Source organism: Leucopleurus acutus (genome assembly GCF_964270905.1).
Source record: "Leucopleurus acutus genome assembly, chromosome: 17".
Taxonomy (NCBI): domain Eukaryota; kingdom Metazoa; phylum Chordata; class Mammalia; order Artiodactyla; family Delphinidae; genus Leucopleurus; species Leucopleurus acutus.
Genome location: NC_139159.1, coordinates 75,083,150 through 75,097,253, shown reverse-complemented (window position 1 = coordinate 75,097,253; position 14,104 = coordinate 75,083,150). Strand labels below are relative to the sequence as shown.

The window sequence follows — 14,104 nt, the reverse complement described above, 5'->3', positions numbered from 1 at the left end:
GGAACTTACTTAACTGTATATAATAAATCATAAATGTAATTAGGGCTACTATACCATTCAGATTCAATGAAAAAGCTAACTGGGGCAAAATGAAATTTCACAGATAATTTATCTACACGAAATTTAAAATGTCAGTTTAATGCTGATACTACTTATACAGATATACTTTTTTGGTCTTATAGAAAAACACAAAATTCCATCTAGAGCTAATGCATATTTATAAAATAAAAAGAACCTAAAAAACCATTGTCACCATGAATACAAAGTCAGTGTAGGGCTTCCCTGGTGGCGCAGTGGTTGGGAGTCCGCCTGCCGATGCAGGGGACGCGGGTTCGTGCCCCGGTCCGGGAGGATCCCACATGCCGCGGAGCGGCTGGGCCCAGGGGCCATGGCCGCTGAGCCTGCGCGTCCGGAGCCTGTGCTCCGCAACGGGAGAGGCCACAACAGTGAGAGGCCCGCGTAACGCAAAAAAAAAAAAAAAAAAAAGTCAGTGTAATATAAAAGACAATCTTTTATTTCTAAAATAAGCTTTAAAACAAAACCTCTACAAGGACAGATGGGATATATACATGAAAATACTTTTATAAGCAGATATTTGTTGGAAAATAATGGAGGTTTTGATAAAGCAGATAAAGGCATCCATGTGTTATAAGTGCTTTTAATCAATAAAACAAATTAACAAAATTCAAAATGCCAACTGGAAGATTAAGACATTAAAAAATACTAATACCATTCTTATACTGATATGGCATTTTGTAGTTTTTATAAGCACTTTCATGTATATATCCCATTTGAGCGAAATGGCTTCAGGGCTATATGGTCCTCGCTTCACATGAGGATATGGGGTCACTGAGAGATTAAGGGGTTATGCCCAAGGCCAAATAGCGAGGGTAAAACAAAGCCATTCTATTCTCTCTTCACGTCTTCACTTTGAGAAGTCATCTTTCCTGAAAGCTCTTGCAAAATTCCCTATACTGCTAATTTCAAAATTCTCATCATAACCTCTAATCTCTCACACAAAACGCAGTCCTGACCCCTACCGTACCTGGATGCTCCATTGTCCAAGACACTCAACAAAAGGCTGAGCTCCAAAACTACCCCCGCTTCCCGATTCATTTCTGTTAATAAAAAGTCCAGCCTTCCAGCACCCAAGATTCAAAACTACTTATAGACAGTTACATTTGAAATGCATACTTCTTTCTTTCTTCACTTAAACCCAGTCACACCACCCGTCCCTCCTAAAACAAAAACAACAAAAAGCAAGCAAATGAAGCAGCAAACAAGCTCTGCTGCTCTTCCTCCTGGTGCTGTACCAAGCACCCAAATGTCCGTGGTAGAGCCCTAGACAAAATCTTTGCCTTTCTCCCTGCGCCCCCGTATCACTCAACTGCTTATAGATTCTCTCTTGCAGTGTTCTAGAGTCCACTCACTTTCCTGTATTCGCACTGGGACCTCCTTAGTACAGGTCACTGTCATCTCTCCTGGAGATTACTGAAGAGTATTCTAAATGGTTGTTCTGCCTTCAGTTTGCTAAACTACAACCAGAGTAACATTTCTAAATGCAACTCTTATCATGCCATCCCCTGTTTAAAATCATTTAATGACTCCCCATTGCTTTCAGGATAGTTCAAACTATTTAACCCGGTTTTACAATTCCCAACCCTACTCTTCCAATTCACTCCAAGTAGACTAACTTTATACTAACTCCTTGAAGAATCATGTTCTTGCCTACCTCCATTCCTCCACATATGCTATTATTTCTGCATGAAACACAGTTCACTTGCCTAACACCTGCTTCAGGCTCATCATAGGGACTTTTTCCTCTGGAAGACATCGGTTTCACCAAACCTGGACCAAACACTCTCCTAGGTGCTGCCTGAGGACCCCAAACCTCTCTGATCATAGCCTTTAAGGCATATTGCAACTGTCCTGTTAGACAAACTGTACAATGAATTAACTTCCTTCCTATGCATCTTGAATAAAACTGGTGAAGTGCCATCTTGGGAGAACTGAGAAAAACGTCACTCAAAATCATCTTCTGAGGGCTTCCCTGGTGGCGCAGTGGTTGAGAGTCCACCTGCCAATGCAGGGGACGCGGGTTCGTGCCCCGGTCCGGGAAGATCCCACATGCCGCGGAGCGGCTGGGCCCGTGAGCCATGGCCGCTGAGCCTGCGCGTCTGGAGCCTGTGCTCCGCAACGGAAGAGGCCACAACAGTGAGAGGCCCACGTACCGCAAAAAAAAAAAAAAAAAAAAGTCATCTTCTGTGTTTTGTTGTCCAGATGAGGAACCCATTAGGAATGACTATAAGTTTTGTGAAAGCAGAAACCTCTGTCTTGTTCATTTTTGCTTCTGTTTGCACAGCAGCTGGCACACTGCAAATACTCATTAAGTACTGTACCCCCTCATAGAGGAGCATTTAGCATACACCTAGACATATGCTATTAACTCAAATTATAGGTTGATTTGAGATAAAAGGAAAATGCAATACTCAGCTAACATTTATTGAACACTTACTATATGTCAGTCACCAACAGTTCAGTAAGCTTTAGGCAGACCATTCTTCTTTCTTTAGAACCAGTTACCATTATATTTCAATCGTTTGTCTGTCTTCTCCACCACATTTTTTTTTTTTTTTTTTTTGCGGTACGCGGGCCTCTCACTGTTGTGGCCTCTCCCGTTGCGGAGCACAGGCTCTGGACGCGCAGGCTCAGCGGCCACGGCTCACGGGCCCAGCCGCTCCGCGGCATGTGGGATCTTCCAGGACCGGGGCACGAACCCGTGTCCCCTGCATCGGCAGGCGGACTCTCAACCACTGCGCCACCAGGGAAGCCCTCTCCACCAGATTTTAATCCTTGAGGATAGGGACTGAATCTTAACATCTTTCCACCCCCCAAAGTCAGGAAAGTGCTTGATATATATAGTAGACTCTCAGTAAAGGTTTGTGGAATATATAAAAAATAAACCTGGATCAATATGGATGACTGAACAATCTTTGAGCACACAGTTGGCAAAAATCAATTTATTAAGCACCTAACTGAACAGGCAAGGCAGTTAATTCTAGTGGTCTTACCTAACCAAATTATTTAATTTCAGTCTCACTATCCTCATTTGTAAACAAAGACAGTGCTACCTTCCTCACCAAACTATGTTACAGATTAACTGAGAACATGAATACAAAGTGCTTATCACAGGGACTGGCATACAGTTAGTGCATAATAAACGGCAGCTATATTTTGATGATGATGGGTGTATATGCATGATACACAACAAACTATTTTGGTTTTTTTTCTTTTGATATATTGTTCTTAAATCCCTTATTTTTAAAAATGAATACCTGATGGTTATACAGCAAAAAGAAACTTTAATAACTGATTGATTATCCCATAAAGTATCACTGTATCTTCTGACTCCTTCTGCATTAAGGCAGGACACACATGCCACGGACTGGTTCTAAACTATCAAAATCTTTATAAATCAGAAAAACCTTATTTATACTGAGGGATTTCTGTGCAGTTATGTAACTAAGTATATGCTGAAATACTCAGAATTCTCCTAGTCAATGATAGGGAGGCATTAAGAAAGAGAATATATCATTTTCAGGGGTGGGAGGAAATGGGAAGAGCAAACCACTTGTTGAAGAAAGTACCATAATTTTCATTAAAAATTGTTTACAGTGAAAGGAATAGGGTAAAAGGAAATAACAAGGGGTGAAAATAAACTACAGCTATGGGGAAGGTAGAGCAAAATAATAACTGAACTCACCAACTATATAAAATATACAGGCCACTGGCTCCATTTTCTAGAAGGCAAACTGTATTAAGCTATTTTCCTAGAGGACAGGTGAGGGAAAGGGCAAGCCAAACTGACACTTGGATTTACCTTTGTACTTGTGCCTGGGTTTATAAGGTTTTTTGCCTGAAGGAAAGAGAGCTAAATCCAAGTTATAAGAATGAAATAGTTTAAAAGTCTGTTTTAAAAATTCTTTTAAATTACAAAGCTCTACTCATGTTTTATTCTTAGCACTTTTATTTCCCCAAGGAACTCATGAGGAATAGAATTTTCTATACTATGGAATTTAAAAGAAAATGCAAAATCTTTCATTAACATCTCAGACTATTATAAACAACTATCATTGTAATAAATGTATATATTTTGGATCCACATTATAAAAAGATAGCTATTCCCAAAGATTGTGTTACTTCTAGTGATTAATCCAGAAAACTACGTAACTGAAATCAAACAGTTCTCTTATAGAACAGAGGTATCCCCAAAGGAAGAACTAGTTTTTCTACCAAATTTCATATTTATACAGTCATCAAATGAAAGTGAAGGTATAAGATAAAAATTCTTTGATTTTAGTTTTCAAAGTAAAAACTGAGTGCAAGACACCATGCAGTTTTGCCTTGAAACAAAACAGAATTATCTCAGGCAATGAAAAGAACAGAAGGAAATACATAACGCACAGAGGGAAACATATTCTTAACTTAAAAAGTTTGCAGATTTCTTCACATAGCAAATAGTCTGTAGTCTTTCAAATGACAAAAATTACCTAATTCATTAAGGTCAATGGTCACAAATCACTAACTAAACAATTTTCACCAATTTCCCTAAGTTAAACACAATATTGCTTAAAGAGTAAAGATCTCACTTTGCTTCTCTGTTTAAAAGATATTATTATTCAGTATAGTATCAATAATATATGAAGTATAATAACGATAATCACTTGAGGATTCAATATGCTCATGATAAAATCATATACATGTTTTTAGAGATTTACTAAAGGTTTTCAAGAGCAAAATTTTAAAATAGAAGTAAACTCTCTTAAGCTAGTAAGTATACAAACATAATTAACTTTCTAACTGGGCTAAGAGAAAAATTGCTGACACATAATCACTAGAGCAAGAGTTCTAATTACCTTCCTCTTACCTGTTACTTGTGGTACGTACGGTACTGACAATCTCTCAACACTATAGCCACTGCCACCTAGTGACTCTGCAATCTTGTTGGTCAAAAAGTACAAATTTTTGTCATGCTTCTCTAAAGATTTTGGAAGCCTGTCAAGTTGATCAAAAAAGAAGTCATTTAGTATTATTTAAATTACTGAGCAAAAATAAGTTAACATATAAACATTTTAGATCGAGGCCTAAATATAAATATAAATACAACTTAAACTGTAATTAGTAATAGAAAAATCAGTGTATTTTAGGTGGCTGATTTGAGCTCTTTAAAAACATATGATTATGTGGACCCATACATGAAGCATTCTGCTGCTTCTTTCCCTAGTAATGTCCCAACGGTGAAGTCAGCCTTACATGATTCCACTGGTATTCACACATTAAATGATGAAGAGGACTAAATTCAGCTTTAACTTTCATGCTAATTAAAAATATACTGAGAGAAGAAAATAAAAATGAAGCCCCCTGACTGTTAATGAAGAAGATATTAGCCAACTAAGTGATAGGAAGCACCTGGCTAAGACCTACGATTTCAATTTCCTTTCAAACTGCTTAATATTATCTTATGTGCATGCTTTCAATATTAAACTGGTTTTAGAGCCCAAAAGTTTGAATAAACTATTTTTCATATGTATTTTTTGGTTTGGACAGCAAGAAAAAAATTCAGGGTATAACACTGATTTTCCGTAATACATTGTTTCTCCTACAGCTTTATTAATATTGTTGTCTATTACTGAGAATCTTGAACAGGATATTGTATTCTCTTAAAGGAGTGTTCACTTATATATCAGAACATGCTATATTTAAGAGATATACTTCCATATTAAAAAAAGGTAAGATAAATTTTTTCATCAAAGATTGATTCCATGTGTTCATGAGTCTACATTTATACTTTACAAGAACTTTTATAGCAAGAGAAACAAGTTAGATGAATTAAATGACAGAAACATAAAACGATGAATATTTTAAAACACCAGAAAATTATTCTAACAGTAGTTTACTCCTTTGTAATTATCACTGATTGGTTTCCCAAGTCAGTGCCCCTCCTTAAAATGTAAAGAATTAACATACATGCACTTATCTCTGAAAATATGCTCTGGTAGAAAATAAGGGGCTTCCATACTTCGAATTTCAATAACCTGAAAAATATTCAAAAACAAAACAAAATAAAAATCAAAAACCTCACTCCTCAGGACCCTGCCACAAAAGTTTGGAAAACTAAAAATAGAGAAACAGAATCTAAACATTTATACGAAATACCATCATTTTATTTTGGAATTTAAGCTACATTTAGAGCCCAGAAGCAGAGTTCATTTTGTTTTCACATTTATTATTTAAAAAAGTCAGCAGGTAACAAAATCGTGATAGTAAAATAATACAGGTTGTTAAAAAGAAAAGAGGATACATTACATTTGATTAAACCTACTACAGAGGGATTAGAAGCTGTACTTTCTCAAATGCCCTATGTGGGAAATGCCTTCACAAGCGCCAGGCCCTCGCTGTCCCCTCTCCTCTGCACCACCTTCTGCAGCACGTGCAGGTGGTCTCAGCGCTCTTGTGAAGTCTGGCTCCTCCACTCACCTGGGAGCCACTTAAAGGGGGACCCTGCTTTCATAGCATTTGTATCTCTAATGGCAGATGTCAAATATTCACTCAAACATTTGTTTAATGAATGAATGAGTTTTACTTCTTAGGATGTTCTAAAAACCTACATTTTAGCAAGGACTGAGAGATGTGCTTCCAATTTCATAAAAATGAGGTTCTCCCTGAAAGATGTTTTTAAAGAATAAAAACTACAGTGGACTTTTTCTGCCAGGTAAGTTAGGAGCTCTGAAATGTACACTAAATCATGCCAGTAACTATTTAATGAGTCACTGCTGAGAAAGCTAAATACAGTTGAATGACACAGGACAAATCTCTGAGAGGCATATTAATTATTCAACTTTTGAGATCTAACTCAAGTAGATTCGTTTAAAACAATAACAACAAAAACAGTATAATTAAAGAAATATTAGATACTAAGATTCATAATGGTTTAAAAGGAAAACAATTATATAAGAAATCACATGAAGTATTTTAGAAGAAAATCATATATTCTACTCAACCATTACACAGAAAAATTCTAATACAACAACAGGCATCAAAGAAAACATAACACTAGTCATAGTTAGAGCTGTAGTGTCGATTTTGTCACTATTGAAAAAGTCATGCATACTTTTATAGCATTATCTTAATAATTTGGTACATAATCATCAAAATTAAAAATAATCATCACTGGAAGAAAATCCCCCACTTTTGTATAAAAATCAAATTCGAGAGCTTTTCGAAATACATTACCTTGCTAACATGCTGGCAAAACGCAGGGACAGCTATCATCTGACTTACAAAGTTGAGGTATGCAGCAACCAGCGCCATGATTCCACAACGATGGAACATTGACAAATTATCCTCATTGATAATTGCACTGTCCTTTAATAAAAAACCAAAAAACAAACACTGACAGATCAAGGTCTTACGCTTCAATAGCATTTTCTCTATGATTATACTAAAAAACTGCAGGTAGTCTGGAATGCCAACAAAAATGTCCCCTTATAAGAAGCTTTTTTAAAAAAAAATTCTAAAAAGAGAATAAATGCCCATTTATAAGAGACTTAAATCTCTCAATTCAAACAGTTCTTTAGGAAAGCCTTTCCTAAAGGAAACGTGGGCGTGGGCAGAATATATATAAGATCTATAAAAATAAATATATATATTCTCGTTGCATACTGTCCTGTGATTGCGTAACACTTAAACTCCAATTAAACAACTACATATATGTAATTCTTCTTATTTAACGACCATCTTCCCCGCTAGGATGGGCACAGGGACCATGCTGTCTTTTTCATCACAGTACTCCTGTGGCCTTGAACAACAGTTAGCACACAGTCAATACTTACTCAACATTTGTTAAAAGAATAAATGAATGGGATCATAGCCTTGAGTATTTTAGATTTAAAACTAGACATCTCACTTAAAAAACTCATGTCCTTGGATAAAGGCAATAATATTTTAAAGATGGTGTCTAATTCATGAAAGAATCCTTTCTTCAAGGAAAGGTTATGAAAACATACCTGTAAAGCAATGGCTAATCGAATGAGATCAATAACCACTTCTTCATTGGCCAATTCAATAGTTATAAGGGCAAGAGAAGTATAAAGTAGCTCATAGTTTTTCTGAACATTGTCTTCCTCTTTACAGCCCAAATATATGTGCCGATATAGTTGTTGCCCATTCTGAAAAGGGGAATGACAGAGGAAAAAGATAATTTTGCTTAAAATGTAGCAAGGCAGATTTTACATGCATATATAACCTCTTAAAACGCAGCTATCTTATTACATAACTTAACATGGAAGAGATTTAGGCTGATAATCGGAGGGTCAAATTATATTCCAATTATTAACATCAATAACTACACCAATATATAACTACAAACTAATATTGGAGTTGAGGACAAACTTAAGTAAAAACAGCAAGTAAGAAATAGTTCCAGTGTAAACAATGAAAATGTTTTTAATACTAATTTGAAAAGACAAGCAAATTATAGACTGATTTGAGAAAAACTGAAACGAACGGCAGAATTACGGGAGCTTTGGCAATGATAAGAACATTTGGCTGAGAGGAAATGGACTCAGGCTTTCCCGCCTTAGGGAACAACCTCCTGTGAGGTGAGTTGCTGTCCAGGGAAGAGCATCTCCAGGTTCTGCTACACTTTTGTCTGAAGTGACGACGGCACATCTATAAGCCCACCTGTAGGGGAGAGGTTACAGACACACCCCAGGGACTGCAAGAGGGTCCCCTGTAAACCAAACTAATCTAAATATGTTAATAGAGAATATAAAAGCCTTGCTGTCTAAAGCATTCCTGGGTATAGGTCTAACTGCCAAGTGAGAGCTAACAGAAATAAGAGAGTTTTTCCCTTTCAAGTTACTATGTGGTAATTAACTCAACGTGTTGCACTAGTTCTCAACACAAACTGTAAGCTACAATCACTGGGAAATGGAAGGACCACCATGCTTCCTCCCCACTAGTCACCACTGCCCACCCCTAAAATATGATTTAACCCGTCAGTGGTGAAACCCAGGCATCGGTGTTTTTAAAGCATAAAGCTGCCCCGGTGACTGTAACGTGTAACGTGCAGCCAGGGTAAGGCCTGCTCATTCCCACGCGGAGGGGCTTGAGCTTAACACTCCAAGCTCAAGTTTCTGTTTCTCAGAAGGTTCATCTGCTTCCTCACTTCAGGAGAAAGAAATGAGCAACAGCAGCACAGTCTCTGGAAGCCAGCCTGTCTTTAAAGGTATGCATTTTGCTCTGTCCTCTATTTAACATGCACATGGACCCACCCAGGTGAGGGTGGCCATAGTCCTCCAGCTGCGCCAGTGACTGGTTAAATAAGTCTGTTCAGGTCTGTGGTTCAGTATTAGCAAGTGGGGGGTTTCTTGGCTACAGATACAGAGCTATGTATGCTCTCCTAACAGATTTCTCTTTATTTCTGAAGCTGACATTTTGGTTTCCATCTTTCTGAACCCAGAGTTTGTCTCTCTCTCAAAAGATTCTATACTCTGGTGTATAACAGCCTATGTATTGGGCCCTCTCCAATCCTTTTCTTTCTTTTTTTTTTAACATCTTTATTGGAGTATAATTGCTTTACAATGGTGTGTTAGTTTCTGGTTTATAACAAAGTGAATTAGTTATACATACACATATGTCCCCATATCTCTTCCCCCTTGTGTCTCCCTCCCTCCCACCCTCCCTAACCCACCCCTCTAGGTGGTCACAAAGCAGCGAGCTGATCTCCCTGTGCTATGCAGCTGCCCCCCACTAGCTATCTACCTTACGTTTGGTAGTGTATATATGTCCATGCCACTATCTCACTTTGTCCCAACTTACCCTTCCCCCTCCCCGTATCCTCAAGTCCATTCTCTAGCAGGTCTGTGCCTTTATTCCCTTCTTGCCCCTAGGTTCTTCATGACCTCCAATCCTATTCTTAAATCTGACGTTCCTAAACGTCATTAACAACCATTAAGCAGTGCTTACACACATGGGAGTTTAAACTTCAGGTTCCTTAGTAATTCAGGTTTATTTTTAAAAAATTACCTACTACATACCTACCATATTAGATAAAATTAAAATCTAACATTACGTATTATAATATTATAGTGAAAATAGACTTAATGACTTCAAAAAGTGGTTTGGCATTGTCTAGTAAATTTGAAGAATGCATAACTTATTACTCAGCAATTTCTCTCCTACAGGCATCAGAGAAATGAGAGTTATATACAGCACAATACATGGACAAGAATGTTTATAGCCGTACTGCTCATAACAAACCCAAACTGCAAACAATTCACACGTCCACCAACAGAATGGGTAACTTGTGGTATATTCATGTCATAAAGTATTATAAAGCTACACATGTGAATGAATTTCACCAAAACAAAGCTAAATGAAAGAAAGAAAACATAAAAGAATACATAAGGAAGGGTTCCTTTCACACAAAATACAAAAACTGATAAAACGACACTGTACTGTTCAGGGATATACAGATATACTTAGGTGGCAAAACTGTAGGGAAAAAAAGCAAGGAATAATATTCATGAAAGCAAGAACAGTGATTACCTCTTGGGGAGAAGATGGAGTTGTAAACAAGATGGCCATGTGGGATGATTTTAGCTGTACTGCTGTTCACTTAAAAGTAGTTAAAATAATAATGCCTATATATTTTACATTTCATAATAAGAAGTACATTTTTTTTTTTTTTTTTTTTTTTGCCGTACGCGGGCCTCTCACTGTTGTGGCCTCTCCCGTTGCAGAGCACAGGCTCCGGACGCACAGGCCCAGCGGCCATGGCTCACGGGCCCAGCCGCTCCGCGGCATGTGGGATCTTCCCGGACCGGGGCACGAACCCGTGTCCCCTGCAACGGCAGGTGGACTCTCAACCACTGTGCCACCAGGGAAGCCCCAGAAGTACTTTTTTCCTACATAATCCTTAATTGATAAAACACTAACAAGAGCTCTTTCATACAGTGACATTCTGCCAGGAATTTAGCTCTAGGAGAGTAGCCCTGGCAGGTGAGGAAATAGCTGTTTGGAACAGCTGAGTGGAAACAGCTGTTTTCTCTTATCTGGAAATACACCTTCATTAGGATATTAGAGCTGAAAGGGCACCTCCCAATGTAATTTGTAAGGGCACCTTGCCCTGGGACAATTTTTCAAACTTAGATCCAATGTCTAAGATGTCCCTAAAACAGTCAGATGGAGCAGTTTTAGGCTGGTTAGTCATCTGAGACACAGGTGCCTGGACATAATGCTTGCATGGAAAAGCCAAAGGTACTGTCCATTCTAAACTGCAAGCTTCTCTTAACCAAAGGGCAGTCCACAGTCCCCTGGCTATAGACCTCAATTTTTTTTCTTCAGGTCTTCATTGAAATTTCCATAAGTGGCTAGTTAAAGTTGCATATGAAAACCAAACAACATTTTTACTGATAAAATAAATTAGAAAGTAAATGAAAAAGGGTGTTCAATTGTAAAAATAAAATTTGATAAAGGAAAAATGTGAACAGATTGTTCCTAAAGAAAAATATACTAAAGAAATGGTTTATACTAATGGTAACAAATGCTTAGCCAGGTTAAGTTATTTTAAATTATAAAATGGAAGGAAGACTAATTCAGAGAACAGTTTAATGATTCAAAATTTAACAAGGAATAAATAAATAGTCTAACCTTTCAGTTAAACCATACTCTTGCAAATTGATTGGCTAGCAAAATTAAGCACAAAGGATTATTTCTACCATACTAGATAAAATAAAATCAATCCAGTCCCAAAGTTCAGGACTGCTTAATGTCATGATGTTAAAGTAAAAAAACCCCAAATTAACTATCAGTAAATTTTTAAAACTCATTCTATCACTCGATTAAAAGTTCCTCAGTTATGGGGCATAATTTCTTTGATTAACTAGATGATATAAAATATGGAAAAAATAAAAGTTGGAAAGAGTTAATGACTTTGACCTATCATTAACCAATTTTTCATACACAATACAGTCAAACTTAAAAGAACTCTTTTTATTCACATTAATTTAGGAAGAGTGATAGTTTGTAAATTATTTTTCAAATGAAGTTGTTAAACTGTGAGGCCATTAACTTGAAACACAGCAATCAATATTAACGGATAAGGACAAAAAAAAATAAAAGATGGTGACAGGAAGAAAGCGGGGTCTGACAAAGAGCCAAAGATGATCAGGGATTATAGATATCTGTACCTATCTTCCTATATATAGGTCTGTTGTTCTCTGCACCTCTAAAGATCCAGGCTCACCAAAACTGTGATTTATCCACCAGAACTGTGATTATACTGAGGTCAGTTAGCACACATGGCATGCTTACTGTTGTATCTCTCAATGTTGAGCTTAGCGTCTGACAATACTAGGTGCTCAAGCTTTGGATGAAGAATAACTGCACAGAAAGTTTATTTGATATACTAAAGAACTTTAGATGCCATAATTTTCTAAATTCAGCCATTTGCCAATAGCCTACAAAACTGAAGTGATCATAATGATAATCTAGCTAAATTCTAGTTATACAGGCAGAGATCCTGCCTACCTGACCTTTATACCCCAAATAATGCACAGAATAATGCCTAATACACACTAAATACTCACTATATGTATTTAATCAATGATGGTAAGTATTCTCAAAAGCTTGAAGCTGTCTATTAAGGACCCATTAAAAGCGAAAGCAACATTTGTGTTTGGGGTGGGGAGGAGGGCAGGGCAGCAATCACAGAGAGACATTTTACTCAAAGGGAGAAATCTGGAACTATCACAGCAGACTGACCACCCAAAGCTTAAACGCAGGCCGGAGGAGACGCCATCAGGACGATGGTGGCAATGTAGGGAGCTGAAGATGGCTTCAGATTTTCAACTCCAAAATGCTATGGCTTCATTTTAAGGTTATCGATCAATATAAAACTACCTAACAATTCAAATGGCTATAACTTAAGTCATGCATTCTTTTTCAGAAGATAATCGTACCTTTTTCATGAAACTTGTGTCTTGTCTACAAATCTTTTCTCTTTTTATTTTTAGGTCAGCCACATCTGGTATTATTCTAGAGACAATCAATGCATCATTTTTAATGAACAGCACACTTAGTTATATCATATCTTATATGATGAATCAGCTATACTTAGGAGTCTGAACTATTTAACACGCACTTCAATGAGCATTTTAAATAAGACTATATGTAATGATATTACTGAATTACCAAGTTTAATCAAGTAGAATTGTGTAAAGTAATCTTGACTTCTGATGTCATTCCTAAGTTTAAAGCAAAACCAAAATAAAATTTATGTAACTAATGATTACTAGTAGATGATATCTCTGAAAGTACATTAAAAGACCTTCAACACTATCTTAAAACATATTAATAATTAAATTGTCACAATACCAATTAAATAAAATTCTGGATTAATAAAACCTGAAAATCCTAGATTAAAAAAATTATAATACTTAAATACATTAACATAGACATCTGAAAACATTACCATTAAGCCTATTTTCAAGTAGCACATTACCTGATCCCTCGAAGCTTTGCCCTATTGTCATGGCGATCCATGAGATTATGCATTACTTCCAAGACTAACTGTCTCAGTTCATAGTCTTCCATGAGGGATGGTGATAACAAAGGATCCAGAAAAGACCCCGGCAGTGCAGTAACTATTGTCTTTGCTTTGTATCCAGAGGTTACCTGATTATAGGGAGGAAAAACAAAGGAACAAACAAAAAAAACCTTTGTCATGAGTCCTTCTTTGGTAAAACTCTCAAGCTGTTTTATAAGAACCATAAGCTTAGAGAAAACAGCAAGTATGGAACAAGCCTGAAGGAAAAACTAAAAGGAAATTTGTGAGATGATGAGGATTTTACTGAATTTACAAAAACATCATTCATAGAGTTAATAAAATTAATAATAGCACACATTCACCATATGCCAGGCATGAATCTAAGCACTATATGTGTATTAACTTCATCCTTACCGTATTCCTATGAGGCTAGGCATTAGTGTACCCCCATTTTGTAAAAGAAAACTGAGGCTCAGAGAGACTAAGCATATA

The 14,104-nt window shown here is 36.9% G+C and overlaps 1 protein-coding gene across 3 annotated transcripts in view; it reads right to left on the bottom strand.

Moving 5' to 3' along the window:
* EFR3A (EFR3 homolog A) overlaps nucleotides 1-14,104 on the bottom strand; it is a 181,337-nt gene that overhangs the window by 104,313 nt on the left and 62,920 nt on the right. For all 3 annotated transcript variants that reach the window (XR_014326874.1, XR_014326875.1, XM_082858909.1), the window contains exons 13-18: nucleotides 13,568-13,740; nucleotides 13,026-13,101; nucleotides 8,067-8,228; nucleotides 7,294-7,425; nucleotides 6,028-6,095; nucleotides 4,928-5,055 (exon numbers count right to left, since the gene is read on the bottom strand). Coding sequence is in view for 1 of the 3 variants with exons in the window: in XM_082858909.1 (XP_082715035.1) it covers nucleotides 4,928-5,055; nucleotides 6,028-6,095; nucleotides 7,294-7,425; nucleotides 8,067-8,228; nucleotides 13,026-13,101; nucleotides 13,568-13,740 (739 nt within the window). In the remaining 2 variants the exon portion in view is untranslated. The remainder of the gene's footprint in view (nucleotides 1-4,927; nucleotides 5,056-6,027; nucleotides 6,096-7,293; nucleotides 7,426-8,066; nucleotides 8,229-13,025; nucleotides 13,102-13,567; nucleotides 13,741-14,104) is intronic.